This window comes from Acanthopagrus latus, chromosome 1 (genome assembly GCF_904848185.1).
Source record: "Acanthopagrus latus isolate v.2019 chromosome 1, fAcaLat1.1, whole genome shotgun sequence".
Taxonomy (NCBI): domain Eukaryota; kingdom Metazoa; phylum Chordata; class Actinopteri; order Spariformes; family Sparidae; genus Acanthopagrus; species Acanthopagrus latus.
Genome location: NC_051039.1, coordinates 9,090,201 through 9,109,035, shown reverse-complemented (window position 1 = coordinate 9,109,035; position 18,835 = coordinate 9,090,201). Strand labels below are relative to the sequence as shown.

Below are 18,835 nucleotides of genomic sequence, written 5' to 3'. Positions count from 1 at the left end.
GTATTCCTCAGAACTACACAGTGCACCTTTAACAACACTAATTCTGTAAAGTAGAATCAAATACTTCAAATAAGCAAATGCACACAAGAAGACAATTATCAATGTCCGTACTACGTTATACCTTTAAATCGGTAAATGACGGCCGGCCCGACCTGAGCCAGTATTTGATGAGTTGGGGATGAGACACAACAGTCAACTATCTTACGAACTGAACCTTTATACGGTCCGGTTCACCAGAATTACAGGAAGCGTCTTCTCCCTCACTGCCAACATCGTTTTGATCACAAACTGAGCAAATAAACCAGAACTATCAAGATGGTGAGAAAGACCACGGGAGGAAATGTTTTTGTTCCCCGATGCTTTAAACTTAAAGGCTCACCGCTCTGTGACGACAACAGCCTCAAACAGTGTCGCGTCTCTCGGTCCAAGATAATAAAGTCTTGGTTGCAATCTGTGTCTCGCTGCATGACATAACGAGAGCCGAAACATTACAGCCCGAATAAAGAAAAACATGCAAACAGAGACACTGACTTCATCAACTCATCCATCTGGGATGCTGCCACAGTGAGGGGACACTCGTACGTCACTTCATGTTGTATTTTCTTGTAGATGTGAGTCGTAGCAGCAGGCGCACTGTGAGAATCTGGACCTGACACAGACTTCTTTCATCACTGAAGCTCTAAAATGGATATTTATGGACAAACAGTGTCACAGGACGGCGGAGCTGCGACCAAAGTTGTGACAGTTGTCAAGTGTGGTAAGGGAGCTGAAAATCCCACTGCGTGAAGACGCTTTAACTCATCCAGGTCGCTCGATAGAAGTGTTGGAAGTTTTTCACTCACAGCCTCATTCACGCATCATTTGCTGTCGTTTACTGTTTTAACCTCTCAGCAGTGAGGCAACGCTCACAGATCTCTGTGAAACTCAACAGAAGAAGAAGAAAAACGGGGGAAGACCTGATGAGTGTGTACATTCTCTCGAGGAACATGGTCGGTGTGGCTCTCAAAGTCGTGGACTCAAACATGTCGTCAGTCAGCCTCAGTCGTCAGGATCACATTCACATTTGCAGGTGTCCTGGGCCGTTGACAGATCAAGAATACGTGTCACATCCTGTTCACGTTACGCGTGTAAGTCCTGACTCTCACATCGGGAGGTGGAGGCGGTGGTGGTGGAGTCACAGGCGAGAGGGCTGCCAAGCCTGCGACGGCAGCTGGAGACATTTTTCAGGAGACCTCGGGACAATTTCTGGCCATGTATGTGGCAACAAGTGCAGGTATTTTGAGCATGAATGTTGAAAGAAATGTAAAGTTGCAACATAAAGAAAAGTTTAAACATTGCTAACATTTATTCTGGGTTGCCCAAGTCACAGTGAGGTGATTAGCAAAAATGCTATGATTATAATTTTAACCAAATTCTTTTAAAAACTAAAAGAAATTCTTGCCTTGACAGTATTTTCCGTTCCTTATTGTTGCTGAAAAAAGATGGAAGGGTCATAATGTCGCTGAGTCTCACTTTGGGGCCCGACTGTGGTGTCAGCTGTATTGAAGTCTATGGGAGATTTATGGAGAAACGCACTAAAACCCAACATATCAACGTCATATGACCTCTGATGAAGATATGTCTTCAGAATATAAAAGAACACACTTCAGAGAGTAGGTTAACAACGATCGACAGTGTTGGTCCTTCCATTTTTGTTTGTTCGGAGTGTAATTGCAGTGTCACTGGAAACATTGGTTGGACCGGCCTCCTTTTGATCACGACACCATCCACTCGGTGAAAAAACAGTGGTTAACCGTCTCTCTGAAGTGTTTTTCAGAAGTCATACGATGTATCTATGTTGGGTTTTAATGTGTTCTTACATACATTTCCCATAGACTTCAATACAGCTGACACGCACGTGATCTCCACGGACCCTCGGATGACATCAGAGCGCAAAACAACCGAAAAGATGTTTTAAACGCCCCGCGACAGAGGCGAGTGACAAAACTTCTTTAAGAATTAACCGGCTGCCTTTCGACACATTTACTGGTTGCAGCCCGAGAGGCCGAGTTTGTGTTTTTCTGCAGCCTCGGATCAAAAGGAAATTCTCAGATGTCGCGTGCATTATTTTACACCTCTCTGTATAATTCAGCCTCACATGGTGGGTAATTTATTGAGACACAGAAATCTTGACTGTAATGCGAAACAACCGTCTTGTGTTCGGGGCTCGGCGGGATTGTCAGCAGTACGAGTGAATGACCCCTGCAGTTATGCCTCCTGCTGTCGGCTGCTTGATGCTGAAGAGGAGGCAGCCGGGCGTGAATCCCATCAGGCCAATCAAAGAGACTCGGCTGATCTGATCCGCCTCGTGCTCACCTGGCTCTGATTAACCGTGCCTGATTTTAAAAAAGGGAGGGAGAGAGAGAGAGAGAGAGAGAGGAAAGCTAGATGAATGAATGTCCCTGTTTCCACCCGCTCTCGTACGGCGATTGCTGTACTCAGGAATGGCTCTGACACAACTCATTAGGGGAACCTGAGATGTGATTCGACGCGCTGCTGAGCTTCCGAAAGGAGTTCGTTCAAATTGCCAATTTTGCCAATGATAAACCTGGCATTTCAATGGTTTTTTTGTTTGTTTGTTTGTTTTTTTCAGGGAACTGCAGCCTTTTCAGACGCGAGACAAGTGCGAAGGAGGAAAAAAAAAAAGGTCAGACGTGTCAAATTTGCACAAATTCACACTTTCAGGCCGCAGGGGAGGAGCCGGGTGAACACGTTGACCTCACGGCCTCCCAACGCATGTGACCATCAAGATTAATGGCCGACATCAACGTCAGCTCCCCCCGCAGGAAACATTTCACATCCACCTATATTGTGCGTGCGTGGATCAGTGGCGAGCTACAACACTATAACTCCATTCAACATCCCTTCATTGACGGCAGGTTATGGCGATTAAGTGCTTCTTTATCAGTTCTCCGGCTACAACAAAGGTCCAAAATGGGATTAAGCGGAGACGTGGAACGCTACCGCCGCTAATACTACGGCCCTTTGAGAATGTGCTGGCAATGAGAGGAGCATCGACGCCGCAGGGCAGGATTACCGAACAAAGAGATGGAGGGATATGCAAGGAGGTGTGGGAGCCCTCCTCCACCACCTCCTTTCATCTTAACCTCTTAAATGCTTCCCGTACCATCAGATTCTGCAGCCCTCGCTCGTTTTTCCATCCCTCACGTCCGCCGCGCCGCTGTTGTTGTTGTTGTTTTGTCTCCAGATGAGTAAGTGCCGAGGGCCAACAGCAGACATGGTTGGCTTGAGCGGCGAGAGCAGGGAGAGGGACATCCATTCATCAAGAGGAAGTGAAGTGCAATCGAGGCGGCGAGTGTAAGGTAGATAAATGGCTAATAACCCCGAGGAATGAGATGATTCATCACTTCCTAAAATTAAGTTCATTAAAGGACCATTTGAGCAGATACATCAGTGTCTCCCGCTCGTGGTGTTTACAGCAGACGCGCCGCTGATCCAGGAACACGAGATGTTCTGCCAGTTGGTTCCTCACGTGAAATAAAATCAGTGTATGGAAGCAAAAATCCAGTGTTGCACTTTGTCCTCTTAAAGATATTTCAGACTCCGCCTCATTTCAAGGTGAAATTTATTACTTTTTACTGCACCACATTTATTTATTTATTAATATTTTTTTTTATCTCTTCTTACATGGAGAGAGCATTGTTACTTGCAGTGATGGAATGTATCTAAGTTCATTTACTCATGTAATGTACCGTACTGTACTGAAGTCCAATGTTGAGGCACTCGTATTTTAGCACGTCCTTTTTAAGATACTTTATACTCAACTGAGGAGGAAATGTAAAGTTACTTGTTACTTTAGTGGAATGTCCTATTTTAAGTTACTTGTACTCAACATGAGTATTTCCATTTTCTGCTACTCGATACTTCCGTAGTACTTGACAACATTCTGGAGGCAAATGTTGCACTTTTTTACTACTCTTTTAACTTTAGTTACTTGTTACTTTGCAGGTTGCATGCTGTGTCAGAGCCGAACTGCCGTATTTTTAAATTACTTTGTTACTGTGATCGTAAAAACAAAGATTTTAATAATTGGAAAAAGTATAAATATCATATCTAATAGTGGAATTATTGGTCTTGTTCCTCTGATACATTAAATACCTGAAAGAAAAAATGTAAAACTCAAGTGCTTTTAATATCTACCACTTTTACCTAAATACTATTGGGATGGTTGAATTTCCCTTTAAATTAAGAAATATTTTAACATCGGTCCTCTGATAAATGTCTCACTATAGGATACACTCATATCTTCGATGACCCAGTAGGGAACGCATCTTATGATAAGACATTAATTTAATTTAAAGTATAAAACTGCAGTACAACACGGAGGCTACTGAACTTAACAAATGGTTTCAGGTCTTTGGTCCTTTACAGGTGGAAGATTATCTGAAACGACAGGAAACGACAAAAGTGCAAATGTGGAGCAGAATAGTTTTTACTTTTTCTCCTCATGGCCTCTCAGATTTATCTTGTGACCCTTTAAATTTTCTCTGCCAAACAAGTAATTGCTAACCTTTTCTGTATTTTCACACAAGAGTTTTCCACTAATTTGGAAATTGCGCTCAGATCGATGCATCAGCAGCAGAGAACCAGGTGCCTACATTACTTACAGATGCAGCCGGACCGCCGACAGTTTGGCCGGAGATCTGGATGTTTTATGCTTCGCTTCTTTCCAACTCTGCACCCTCAGATTGTTCTTCAAATGCAATCTTCAAGTCTTCAGCTCCAAAAGATGCTGACTCGAGTGACATCACTTTTTGGCACTTGAACCGATTCTGTGCATCTACCTGTGCAGCCTCAACAAGCTTTTACAGATATGCAGTTTGTTTCTGAGACTTCTTATTGGACTGGAGCACTTCCTCTTTTAAATACGATTTTAAAAGCAGCACTTAAAGAACTTTTGCTTTGCGCTGCTGTGACTTTTACTTCAGTAAAAGAGCCGAGCACTTTTCCACTGTTTTCTCGATTAGCTGAATAAAGCAGTGATTAAAATTCAAACTTCTTGTTTTGTAAGCTCAACAGTCCAAAACCCAGATATATTAAATTTACATTGATGCAGCACTTCGTCACATCTGAGAGGCTCCAGTCAGAGATGATTTGATTGAAAAACAAAAAAAAAAGCCTACTGAAACGATTCATGTCTTCAATCAAATCGGCTGCTGATTAATGTTCTCTCAACAGATCGATCGCTTCAGCCCTAAAATCAGAGCTTCCGTCTCGGTGTAGTAAACCAGAAAAAGACATTCATCAATAAACAAACAGCCAGAGAGGAGCCAGATTACTATCCCGCTCGACCAGCCAGTGCCGCCGCTTACACAACACACGAGCGAGGCCTGGGAACAAACAGGCGCTCGGAGTAACCTTGCCAACCAAAGTGGAAACTCCCCCACGCGTCCATTCATGTGAGGATGTACAGCCCTCGCCGCTTCCTCACAATACCATTTATACTGCGAGCACTGCACACTGGGCGCTGAGGCCCCGGCCAGGGACGAGCTATCACTAGGCAACAGGCAGGAGGGAATCCGCAGCACAGCACAGACTCTGTTGCCGCCGCCGCACCGAGCTGTATGGGCTCATGACAGATAACGGTCCGGATATAATTGACACTGACGGGGAGAGGAGAGAAAAAAAAAAAAAAAACCCACAGAGGGTCACATTCAAATCGGTCGCCTTCGTGGTGCTTTAGACTCTGAGAGCAGCGTGAAAGCAACATGTGCTTCTGTGGGGCTGAAATGGCATAAATTATCCCAGAGAGGTGCCAAAAACAAGAATTAAATTAAGGATTAAATTGGTAAAAAAATTAAAAAAAATGTTTAAAAAAAATGTTATGTTTTCAGGGTGCAGATTAATCACTTTGAAAATTAAAAAAAAAATAATAAAATTTTACATTAATTGAAAAATGCTCAGATTAAAAATGATTCCCAAATCTTTTGTTTTTCCTCTTCAGGCAACCTTGATTCAGATTATTGTTTCGAGTGTGCTGACAACGCATTTAATGGCTTTGAGGATGGACAAAAAAAAAAAAATAACTAGAAAGCAATAACAAAGTATTCCTCTACAAAGACTGTACAATCTTCAGAGAATAGAAATGCAGGAATGATCTTTGGGGTTTTTCTTCGTTGGTGGCGAATATGAAGGACTACCTGCTACAGGCTCAGACAGCCCGAGGTGATCGTCTTGTCTGTCATTAGAAGACATCATGTTAGATGTTAAACAGAAAAACCTTAAAGCAGTATTTCACAGCTGGAAAAGGTGGTCCGTGCATAAAACTGGGCTGTCTACGGAGTAAAAGAGCACAAATATTTTTTGAAGTTTGCGCCACATGACCACAGAAAGCAGAGGGAAAAAAAGGACTGTGGCTCTCAAAAGGCTGAAAACCTACAACAACCAGAATGCACCGCAAGAAATAAACACTCCGCTGATGGATTTGGTTCAGTTTGGTTAGGTTTTTGGGGTGTTTTTGCTGTTTGCACGTTTTGAAACAGAAACAGTATATATGCCGTCTGGTTACAATCAGTATCTGCATTGTTTTACAGCCAATGTGTCGCCACTTCCTGTTTGGGATCGTTCTCTATTGCTGCTAAACAGTTAAAGGCTAAAATGTGTTTCTGGAAACATGGAGAGGTTCAAATCGTTAATTTGCTGGTTTTCTACCAGCTTTGTATCACTGCAGCGTTGGTAGTACATGCATACAAGTTCCCGTTTAAGAAGCTGGTATCACAAAACGTTTGGTATTTAATTCTGGAAAAATGACTTTGGATTTTGGTTTTCATCATTTTATCTTTTTGTTTTTTCGATTAACTGGTTAATAAAATGGAGAAACCCGTGCCCAGAGTCAGTCCATCAAGTCGCTCGTTTCTGCTGACCAATTGTCTGAAACTCAAAGGGATCAAGTTTAAAAACAGATGAGAGCAGCAAACAATCCTCCCACGTGTTGATCTGGATCAGGAGGATATCTGGTGTCTTTTGCTTGATCAATGACTTGATTGTGACAGTTGTTTAACTGACTATTCATTTCAGCATTACTGCAAGTATTCTGCTGTGCAAGTGACCTCTCCTTATTTATTTCTGTTTTTTGGACTATTGCTGCCCCATTTCACGTCCTGCAAAGTACTGAGGGAGGCAGGAATTGCTATTGCAGACCGTTGAGACTTATACGACGTATTGGGATTGCAGTTTTAATAGACTCGAAGTTATAAACTGGAAATATGACCTCTTAGGCAGGCAAAATAAAAAACTTATGTTCTACAAAGTAAAAATCCTCCAAAAGTCCATCTTGCTTGTTTGCTGCGATAAACTTGAGCCCTTCCAAACCGGCGCTACGTTAAATGTTCAAAGTAGTCCCTCGTGGATGTTATTAACCAAATAATTTGCTTTATTGAACATATAAGATGCCTTCACACAGGTAACAAAAACAGACAACTGATATGCTTGAAATGAAAAAAGAAAAACCCACATTTTATTGCACTTAAGTTATAAGAAAATAAAATTCTAAGTGAATCAAACAAATACACAATCCCTTTAAGGTTTTTTCTGTCTGTTTTTCTTTTTTGCCAGGCAGTTTACATGAACTGAAAAAATAAAACACCTGCAACAAATCTGATTTCTCAAACCAGATCATAAATTAAAACAGAGGGAGAAAACAACGAGAGGAGATAGAGCGAGATTGTTTTCTTTTTTTTTTTTTTCCTTTTTTTTTTAATATACAGTGTTATACCACTTTCACAGTTCAGCTTGAGTTGTGACTCTTGGAGATTGAGACGATTTTTCGTTTTGGCTACAACGTTTCTGTTCACGTTTTTTTTTTTTTTTTTTTGTTGCCTTTGTGTTTTTATTTTTCCTCCCGGCCGACGATCCACGAGTCTGCGACCGCCGCCCGACGAGCGACCGCCGCCCACATGTAACACTAAGACTCCTGGCAGCTCGACCTGTCAGTCAGTTGATGCTTGTGATGGTCTCCTCTGTTGCTTCAGACGTCTTTGAATGGAACAACAATCACACACGGATACGGACAGTTTCTCTCATTCACGTGTTAAAAACCAATACATCTGCTAGTTTTTTGTTGTTTTGTTTTTTTCCTTTGCCAGTCCACACAGCATTTGTACATTTCCCCATAGAACAGGCTGAAAGAGCGTTGTCCCAAGGAATGTGTTTACAAGTTGCCCATTAACACGCTAACACACGCACACACACACGCACACACACACACACGCACGCCAACAGTGTACATCCCCTTGTTTTCCTCTCTGCAGGCGATCCCGTCAGTATCTGTCGGACACGCTCCCTCCTCTCAGCCTCGTAGAGGCACGTTTGGCTCAAGTTTCAGTGGCAGAAAAAAAACTAACAAAAATAAAAACAAAAATGTCGGATGTTATCTTCTTTTTTTTTTTTTTTTTCATCTGTTGTTTCTTTAAGTCCAAACATATAGAGTTCAATTTGGAATTTTGCCTGGGACTAAAACGTCGCAGCAAGTAAAAGTTCCCTCTCTCTTTTTTCCATTCATCTAGCAGCATAAATACAGTTTGGCCACTGGGGGAAAACAGTAGAGGGGGAAAGGGCCGGGTGAGGGTGGAAGGGGAGGGAGGGGGGGGGGGGGGGTTCAGGGGCGTTAATCCACAGCGCTTAGAGCAAAGAACCTTTACTTTCACTCGTCACAGCGCCGGCATTGAGGGAACCACCCCAGCTAGACTCTGAAAAATTCTGGACAGCATTGATTTTTTTTTTTTTTTCTTCTTTTTTTGTGTGTGTGTGGAGACGGAGCTCCAAACACAGGTATGTAGAGAACAGAAAGGAAGAACAAACAACTCAAATAGAACGACGAAAAGAAGAAGAAGAAAGAAAGAAAGAAAGAAAAAAAAAAACCCTTGTGACATAATGACAGCAAACCTAAACAGAGCAGCTTTCTAATACTGGGATTTGTTGCTGTTGGCAACCGCGAGGAAAGACAAAAAAACAAACAAACCAAAACAAAAAAGAGAAACCCCTTTCATATGATAAACCAAAAAATAAACGTATTGAAATTCACAGTTGTGTTTGTGTGCGATATTGTAAAGAAATCAAACTACTGAAACCGAGTGGAGAACAATAAAGAACGGAAATGGAGTGACAAGAAACGAGCCTGATTACAGGCTGAACCCTCCAGTCGCTTTCTCTCCTCTACATCGAGCAGCTCTTTAGGTGTAGCTGTGTGTGGAAAATTTAGCTTTTAAAAACGTCTACCACCTCCCTCGATCTTGACGGTTGGCCGTTTTGAGTGTATGTGTGTATGGGCGCGCACTGATGGTAGGCGGGGTGGGGGTGTGGGGTGGGGGGGGGTTTGTGTGTGGAGGTGGGGGTTCTTTAAAAAATAATATATCTCTGTACATCTCAAAATCTGTCAGGCTTGAGCGAAACCAAGTCTCTGTGCGAAGCTGACCCCGAAACCGAAAAGGGTTGAGAGTCGCTTCAAGAGTTCAGTCGTCATTCCTTGTCTTCCTCTTTTTTGTTTTCTTCCCAGCCAATCGGGGGACAGACCGGTCGTGCCCTCCTCTCCCCTGCCTCGTTTCCAGCCCGATCCCCTCCAGCTCCACCTCGTACTGGTGGTGGTGGTGGTGGGGGGCGGCGGGGATTCAAAAGCAGAGGGCTGAACACGTGAGGGTCTGTGGCTCCGTCGGTAACATTTGCCCAAAGGGGGGGTGACGGGGGGAAGCTGATGCTAGAGGACAGGACGGCCCACTGTTGGTGGTGGTGGTTGTAGATTTTGTAGAGTTTGGGTGAAGAGTTCCGGGCTGCGGGCCCTCCGGGTGTCTAGGTGCCTCATCTCCCATTCCCTCTCGATTTCCTTCCTCTCCGTGGTTCGCTCTCTTCTCTTACCGACCACCGTCCCTCCTCACTTCATGTCCACGTCAAAGTCCAGCACCAGCAGCTTGGTCTCCTCTGTGCCGTTGCGGCTGCCCACCGCGCACACCAGCTTGGTGTTGGAGGCGCGGATGCGCCACACCACACCGCCGCTGCCGCCGCTCTCCAGAGTCACCAGGTTTCGGATGAACTCGCCCGTCTTCAGGTCCCACAGTTTGACCGTGCCATCGTCCGAGCTGGTGATGACAAAGTTCTTGTTGAACTGGAGGCACGTCACGGCGCTCTGGTGCTTGTGGGGACCTGAACACACAAAGAAAAAAAAAACAGATGGTTAGAGTGATGAAGTCTTCTACCGCTACTGGAACCTTTTATAGAGAACTTCAGTCTGATTCCTACAAGAGGAACCGGCGTCTATATTTAGTCCCTCAGCCATATTTTGGGCTCCAGGGTAAGACGTTTCTGATGGCCCAGGAAATATCAGGGGCAGCGCTTTTTGTCACTGATCAAACACAAGCCTCAAGGCGACAAGAGGTTTAGTGAATTCTAATCCTTAAACCATAAAGATTTTTATTCACTTAATGTTTCCATATTTTACGGCTCATGCTCTGATATTTAGTCAGTCCAACGACTGCTGAGGACTTTTTCTCTCTTCAGTTACTTTTGTGCAACATTTATTCAGACAGATTGTGAGTATTGTCGATGCTAGGACTCACAGTGGGAGTTTCTTGTATCATCTAAGAGTTAAAGTTTGCTGATATCATTTCTCGGTAGAGATTAAACATTTAGGGATGTGGATAATATAAGGTTTTACTGCGAATCACTTTGAAAACACAGTAAAAGATTTAATAAAAAAATGTTATTATTCTCAAAATGTGAGTGTAGGCAGGTGAAGAGAGCCTGTCAACATAACTAATAGCATAGCAAAATAGCAAAAAGCACAATTATTATCAACTAGTCAATTAATAGTGAAACGGCAACGAGATGAACTTATAAACAAAAGATGCACAAGGACGAACATCTTTGCCAGATTATATGGATGATCCTGAAGCGCTAAATCGGTATCTAATTTTTCAATATCACGGTTAATTTGAACAGGATAATCATGACGTTACATTTTCACATCGTCTCGAAAAGCATCAGAACAACAACAGGATCCCTTTGTTGCAGCTCGAAAGTATTACGTTACTGTGCTAATTTACCAAACTAGCCTTTACATTTTTCTAACATGTTGGAAACTGAAACGCACAAAAGATTCATTTAAGTTTGTGCTGATTTCCTGCGTGGTTTTTCTACAGTGATTTACAGTGAAGCTTGACCACCTTGCAGGAAATTAAGACTATTCCTGCAAACTGAAGAAGCTTACTATCTCTATGGCATGGCAAGTTATGGAGGAAAACCTGTCCTGTTTTTTTTTATTTTATTTCATTTTAGTTTTCTTAACACTGTAGTGCAGTGGATGGCTGAATTTAAACAGAGAGCTGCAACGTAAGAGCCCAGTTCCAGGATAAAGAACTCAAAACAAAACCTCTGTAAGCCTCTGAGACGATGGGAACAAGCATCTCTTATATTCCTGGAGCTGTTGTGAGTGCAGTGAGGTGTTCAGGAGGAGCCGCAGCAACATGCCAGGACTCAGGCCTGTCACTGTCACGGAGGCTAAGCAGCTCCGGCTACACCTCCGTCTGCCGTGTTTGTGTGCCGGCAGCTGGCAGGAGGCCACACTAAAAGTGAAGATGGCGGCTCTCGCTGCCTTCACCGAGGTGACTTTTGTTCCTGACTGTATGTGTGCGCCGGCTTCAGATTTGCCCTAAGGGCTTGAAAATGATATCTTAATTAAATCAATTAGGGCGACACAAAACACAAACAAGCTGCAGAATCAAGTGCTGGCAAATGAAGGGCTTTTCACTGATGCTTTTTTTTCCTCCATTCAGACACATTTAATTTCTCTCCGCTCTCACAGCCCATTTTTGCAGAGAAGATTTGTCAGAATCTCACCGTCGACAAGCGTTCGCATCTTTTCCATTTCTGTCTCTGGTTAGATCAAAGGCTGCGTTATTTACCCGAGTATACAATGCTGCTCTGCACCAACCCCCAACATGCCTGCCTCTCTCCTCCCTCCCTCCTCTCCAACCATTATCACAACAAAGCAGCCTGCCCCATCATTACCTATACTCTCTTCAGTTGACAGTGAGGACCTTGTTGTTGGCCTATTGTCTTATCGCAACACTCTAATGAATGGCAGAAATTGTCCGCTGACCTAATTATATGACCTACAAAGTACCCCAGTCCTCATCTCTTCACTGTAGTCACCCCCTCTTCTTCTTCACAACAAACACATACATCCCCCCCCCGGGTTGGCCGGTTCTTATCCCTGCCCTCCCTCTTCAGACTCTCACTGGGGCATCCTTTTGTTCAGCTGGTGTGCGCTGGTGTTTGCAGGAGCAGCACACAGGGTTGTAGCTTGCTAATGAGGGCATTTAAGGGGTGGAGCGCTGCTGGTCGCCGCCGCTATTCAGCAAAGGATTTCCCAACTTCCTGTGAGGCACCATTGCCGCTAATGGAGTTTAAACTATTCAAAACAGACACAAAGGAAATGAGACTGTAATCAGGTCCAGCAGGCCCACAAGGTGTCAGCTCACACAGACAAACGGGTCGCGTAGTCTGCGGTTTTAATTGAACTCAGTGTCACGGCATAACATGCATGTGTCGTTCACGGCTGGTGCTGTTGACATTTATCTACATATAGGTAAATATTATTTACACTTCATAATGTTTATATTTACACTTTAGTGTCCATATGAATGCTTCTGCAGCCTGTTGCATGAACTACTTACACTACAGCATCAATTGACTACAGTCAATTAGTGACTTGGTTACCACTTTATGATAACCATCATTAATAAATAATACATTTGTAGTTAATCAAACTTCATTTCATAGTTACTTGACTGTTACCAAACAATTAAAGGTGTTATAAACCATTTGTATTAAATTACTTATCAATAAATAATGTATTAATGACTAACTTATAACTAATAACTAATAAACTATAAACTTGCTATTTAATTATGATGGTTATTATAGACAGTTATTGTTAAAACTTAACATAGCTGGTGCAACAGTCCGCTGTGACAGCAGTGACGCTCACCTTGCAGTGTTTGCAGGCACTGGCCTGTCTTGATGTCCCAGATCTTGACAGTGGAGTCTGCGTTGCCTGAGACCAGGATGTTGTCTTTGAGCTCCATGCCGCTGGTGAGGGACTGATGCCCTGTTAACGTGTGGATGCAGTTTCCCGTCTCCACGTCCCAGACCCTTATAGACGTGTCCAATGAGCCGCTCACCACGTGGATCCCATCGAACTGGAAGAGGGAGAGGATCAAGAGTTCAGCCTCGGCAACAGATTGAATGTTGATGGAATTCATTCTCAGTAACAGACACCTGCGCAGCATACTTTGTTTCTATTAACAAACTTCAGATTAAACTCATTGGAATGAATGAATTTTATTGATCTGTGAAACTTTTCTTTTCGTTCCCACGTCTAATAGTCAACACGTCAACACTTTAAAAGCCCAACGATGCAGCGTGGTGCAAAAACCAATCTGTCAGCGCAGTAAACAGCCTCCCCTCACCTGATGTGAGATGGCACCAGCTACAGTGCACTGTAATCACACAGAGTGGGTGAGAGGACATCTTAGAGGACACAAAGGAAGGAACAAACAAACAGCCACACGCACACTTAAGACAGGATGCATTAAAACATTACAAAAGGGTAGAAAAACATTAGTGAAATCAGGTGTGATTGGCTTGTTAATGGATTTTTTATGAACACCACTGGCAAAGAAAATACCTCAACACAAGAAGAGGAATTTCACTACTTCAGTGCTTTTAAATGCAGTACATGAACACATTGATGAGGCTTACTGCCCTCAAATCACTAAGTGACTGCACCGGACATTCTGCTGTTTAATATTTAGTAACATAAACACACATAAAACTCAACAAAACACGTGTTTTAGTTCAGCTTTTATGCCAGAGTGTGTGACACTACAGTGACTTCCTGTTTTGCGTAGTTTGCTGCTTTTTAGTGGATGGTACAACAGATGTTTTCTTGCAACCAGTTTGCACACAACAAGTCTTTTACCAGGGTGAAAAATCCTCAACTTTTTTGTTCTTCAAATTACTAGTTTAAACCAGTAGAGTAGGTTTAAAGAGCAAGCTTTCCAATTTGCCTATGAAACGTGATCCTGCTGTTTTCTCCAACGCTGTGCAAAAACCTCATCAAATTAAAAAAAATGTCCAAGCAGTTTATAAGATCACATCGTGTGCGTGGCTCCTCCTCTTCTGCCTGGTCTCATCAACTTCAAATCTCCGGCTAACGGAGCTAATGGAGGTGCAGCAGTGGAAGACGACTCCGTAAAACTGCACTCAGCCAGGCTGTCTTTTCCTTCAGAGCCATTTTCACAACAAGAAATGGCTCGCTGACAACCAAAAACATGTGAAGACACTGATGCTATTTTTATCCTGCCTGTACAAAATGATATTGGGTTTTGCCCGCTCATTTCATTCAACCGCCTTTTATGTGCGTTTTATGACAATGTAGCATGTTTTTCATTTACATTTGTTTGAATATTGATTAATGGACACCGTCGCAGATGTCCAGGTCCAGCCCTTACATCTAACCATGGAGCTGGAGAAGATGATCTCTAAATGAATGCAATTACTTGTACAATGTGTGTCTGAAGCTGCTCACCTGTAACGAGTACACTCTGTTGGTGTGGCCCTGCAGCGTGTGGAGGCAGGTTTCCGTCTCGGGGTCCCACACTTTGACCATGAAGTCGTAGGCACCGCTGACCACCCGCCGCCCGTCATACTGGACGCAGCGCACTGCCGCCACGTGGCCCATGAGGACGTGTAAACACTGACCTGTCTCGATGTCCCAGACGCGCAGCGTGGCGTCACGGGAGCCACTGACCACCCTGACGGAAAAAACACAAAGACTGCGAGTCAGGTACTTGTACTGCAAGGTGAATGAGCGTTTCTGGGTGCAGCACAAACAGTCGAAGCTGTTGTGAATTCAGCTGAAGTGTTTTTGTTGAGCTTTACTCTCCCACAGAAAGAACATCTCCCATTCTGCAAGGGTAAACTCAACAGTCTACACAACGCTTTCATTCATCGCTTGGCAGCTGCATTGGCAGAATAATAAGGCAGGTATGAACATCTTCTTTCACTCCTCTGACAATGCAAAACCTACAGCATCACATTCATGTTCATACTTGAATGTACAAAAACGCACATTTAACTTAAACAGCTGCCCTGCAGCAGTGTCTTCACCCAGAATGGAAAATGAAAGATGCGCTATGTTACAGAAACAGAAACTCCCTTCAGGGAAGACTGTGACTCAAGTTTTACATTTCTCAGATTATTACTGTAAGAACAGTTTGGGCCAAGGATGTTATTAAAAACCGAGAGAAAGAAAGGAAACATATCGAGTTGCAGGAAGTCCTGCCGCTGACTGACACTTTGATTCCTGACACTTCAATAAAGCCTGAGACAGACATTCTTCCATATTATGAGATGATCTCTATCCTGGACTGCTCAGATTGAAATAAGAAAACATGCTGTAAATACACACTGAAAACACTCTTTAGTTAAAAAAAAATTGCCTCAAGGCGCAACATAGATGGAAATCACCAACATGTTATTCACTGTCTGCCTGCAGCTCACAGCATTTCCAGAGTGAGCGGGTAATCAAATGGTACACAAAAACCTTGGTGGGCCCTAAGGCGAAAAGAGCACTTTGAGTCTCCAGAGTGTAACGCAGAGTGAATGAGTGAGCAGCAGTTCACTTAAGATGGCTCACAGGGTCTATTTAAATCACTATGAGACCACACGCTCACTTTCATAGAGATAGTGTCCGCTCATAGTGTTGCAGCGATGCGCTCTTTTTGCTTCGCGGGATCACCGTTAGGTCGGGTGTTGGGATTCTAATAATAACAACAGAGCATATGGGGCAGAGTTTAAAGAGGTTTTTGTTGGGGGGTATTTGAACAAACAAGATGCAGCCATGTAGATGTGTCGAGCTATTTCCATCTGTTTGCACTCTGCTAAGCAAAGCTAACTGTCTGCTTGCGCTAGCTTCAAATTTACCATACAAATGTGAGAATGTGAAATATGTATTTCACAAAATATTAAACTTTTCCTATGAGAGGAAGAGAAACATTCTTCACAAGTAAAAATGGAACTTTGTGCTACAAGATCCCATATTTACATATTTAATAGATTTATTTAGAATTATTCCTAGAGATGCACAATATATCAGCTCATTATTGGGATTTTCATTGGTGAAAGTCGATAAATATAGAGTGCCAATAAACACTAAGAAGAAGAAGAAGAAGAAGAAGAAGAAGAAGAAGAAGAAGAAGAAGAAGAAGAAGAAGAAGAAGAAGAAGAAGAAGAAGAAGAAGAAGAAGAAGAAGAAGAAGAAGAAGAAGAAGAAGAAGAAGAAGAAGAAGAAGAAGAAGAAGAAGAAGAAGAAGGACCACAAAAAGCCAGTATTTTTCTGTATCACGGCTTATTACTCATTTGGTTTATTTGGCAGAAAACCGTAAAAAAAAAAAAAGCCATCAAACTTTCCAATGTGACATCTTAAAATTGCTTGTTTCGTATGACCAGCCATGTAAACCCCAAAGACATATGGTTTAATGTTCTAGAAGACAAAAAGAACAGCAATTCCTCTCAGGAACAAGGAAATATTGAGCATTTTTGCCCTGAAATAAAAAAAACATGATTAACATTCTGTCAATCAACTTCTTGCATGATATCAAAAACACTGCTGTGCAAGAGTACACCGCAAGAAAGTGTTGTTCTTTCAACACTTACTGACGCCTGACAGTGGGATCGGCCCATACCTTTTCTCATGTAGGTGCATGCAGCGCACTGTTGAGGTATGCCCGTAAAGGGTGTGGATACATTCTCCTGTCTCTGCGTTCCAGACCTTGAGTGTGCGATCAGTGGAGCCGCTGATAATAATGTTGTCTCTCATCTGGGATGACCACACGCCGCCTGTGTGGCCCACCAACGTGCGCAGACACTGCAGAGACAGCAGAGGAGGAAGAGGAGGGAGAGGAGGGAGAGTCATGATCAGTATTTTCAGTCGCTGTTATGGCAGACTTTGAATGCAAGAAGTTTCAAAGACATTTCAGGATTATTTCATTCATATTCATCACATTTGAGTTTAAGAGCTCATAAAATCACATTTGCGCTGACCTCCTTCTGCCTACCGGGGGGAGGGAAAAAAAAAAAAAAGTCAAATGAAATTTGTGTGACCTTTCATGGGAAAGACAAGTTCAGTCCCAGCATACCTGCTGCTGCCGTTGCCGGGACTAAAATCTCTCCCTGAGCTTTTATAATTGCTTTTACTTTATCTGTCGGAACAGTGGGAGAATCATTCGCTTTGCAGAAAACGGTTGACAAGTGTCTTCAATACAGAAACCGCGGCCCATTCATCCTCATTAGGGATGGCAGATTAGCTATTGATTACCACAGTTATGGAAATCTTTCTGATCAATTGAATTTGCATCTCCGCAGTTTGTCTCGTTTGTCCCGCGATTTAATTATCCCCAAATGCATTAAATTAAAATCCTTTTGGGGGGGGGAGAGAGGGCGACTGCGGACGAGGTCGGCTGGTGAGTGCCGTGGTTGTGTCAGGTTCAGAGTGGAGCGTGTTGCTGAGGTGTACAACATGTGACCCCCTGACAGCAGCTGATAAGCCGCTGAGCAGTGAATGGCGGCGCAGGGCAAGAGGCTTTATTGCAGCGAGTGAAAGAGGAAGATGATGCTGCAGCCTGTCTCCCCTCTCTCTCTCTCGGTGCTGTGATAAAGAGGATCACTTCATTAACTGTGGGCCAATGTGGCATGACCTCACAATCAACCCCACTACAGTGTTAAAAGTCTTGTTTTATAGCTGTGCTCCTTTTTTCTCAGCAGCGAAAATAATAATACGGCCGCTGACTAAATTATACTTTATTGTATTTCTAAAATCTGGCAGAATCATGGCACTTTTAGAGAATATTGTAGTAAATATTCCAGATTCTGGCTGATAAATATTTGCTTTTCCCCCTTTTAACGCAGGCCTGCCGTTTATTGTGAATCATACTCTCAAGGATGCAGGGTTTTACTCGTGAATCGAAGCCAGCGGTTGAGCTTCCAAGAACAAGAATCGCAGTGTGCGATTAGCGCCTGCTCAAACACTGCGTGGGAGAGAGAGTACCTGAAATGAAGGGCTTAGGCTTCTTTATCCGTCAGTGAAACAAACACAAAATGAGGCCATCCCTGAGAGTGAAAGACGATTTGCATTCTTTTAATGAACCTGTGAAGGACCTTTTTTGAACACACGTGGGTTTTCATACAATGCTCAACGCTTGCATTATACTTTTTGATTGATTTTACAGTTTGAAAGTAAGGGAAGACGAAAGGAGAGGAGAGACAACGATTTTGTCTGCTTGTTCTTGTGAGTTCTTCAACCATGAAAATGGAAAATACATGTTTCTGCCTGGCTGGCAGGAGCCTGTTTAATACAGCTCAACAGTAGATCGGTTCAGAACAGATTCTACATTTAAGTCTTAAAACAACCACAGCAACGTTTTATGCAAAGTAGGGCTACATGATGTGGTTGAAAATATATAAATATATACCGATTATCTTGATAGATTACCATTGCAATGTAATGCCGGATTAGGAGTAAGGATTAGAATTTTTACAAGACAATTTTCATTTTCATATTGCTCTGACCATAATGCGATTCAGATGACATTTCTATTAATTGTGAGGCCCTGATTCTGTGTAAATGATGAGCATTCACACAGCATTAGGTGGAAGTAAATAGTTTCCAATGGATGTAAAAGGTAACCAATGAGTGCAAATGGTAGTCAGTGGGGCTGTGTAA

At 43.0% G+C, this 18,835-nt stretch overlaps 1 protein-coding gene and 1 long non-coding RNA gene across 4 annotated transcripts in view; one reads left to right on the top strand and one right to left on the bottom strand.

Annotated features, from left to right (window-relative positions):
* Positions 1–1,168: 1,168 nt before the first annotated feature.
* On the top strand, positions 1,169–3,946 carry LOC119020408. The gene is made up of 2 exons (XR_005075307.1): positions 1,169–1,273; positions 2,633–3,946. It is a non-coding gene; the product is annotated as an uncharacterized LOC119020408 (long non-coding RNA).
* Positions 3,947–7,409: 3,463 nt separating this feature from the next.
* Positions 7,410–18,835, bottom strand: part of fbxw7 (F-box and WD repeat domain containing 7) — a 124,997-nt gene continuing 113,571 nt past the window's right edge. For all 3 annotated transcript variants that reach the window (XM_037099933.1, XM_037099942.1, XM_037099950.1), the window contains 4 exons: positions 16,800–16,981; positions 14,642–14,867; positions 13,040–13,250; positions 7,410–10,194 (listed from right to left, as the gene is read on the bottom strand). In XM_037099933.1, the coding sequence (XP_036955828.1) occupies positions 9,926–10,194; positions 13,040–13,250; positions 14,642–14,867; positions 16,800–16,981 (888 nt within the window). In that variant the 3' untranslated portion in view covers positions 7,410–9,925. The remainder of the gene's footprint in view (positions 10,195–13,039; positions 13,251–14,641; positions 14,868–16,799; positions 16,982–18,835) is intronic.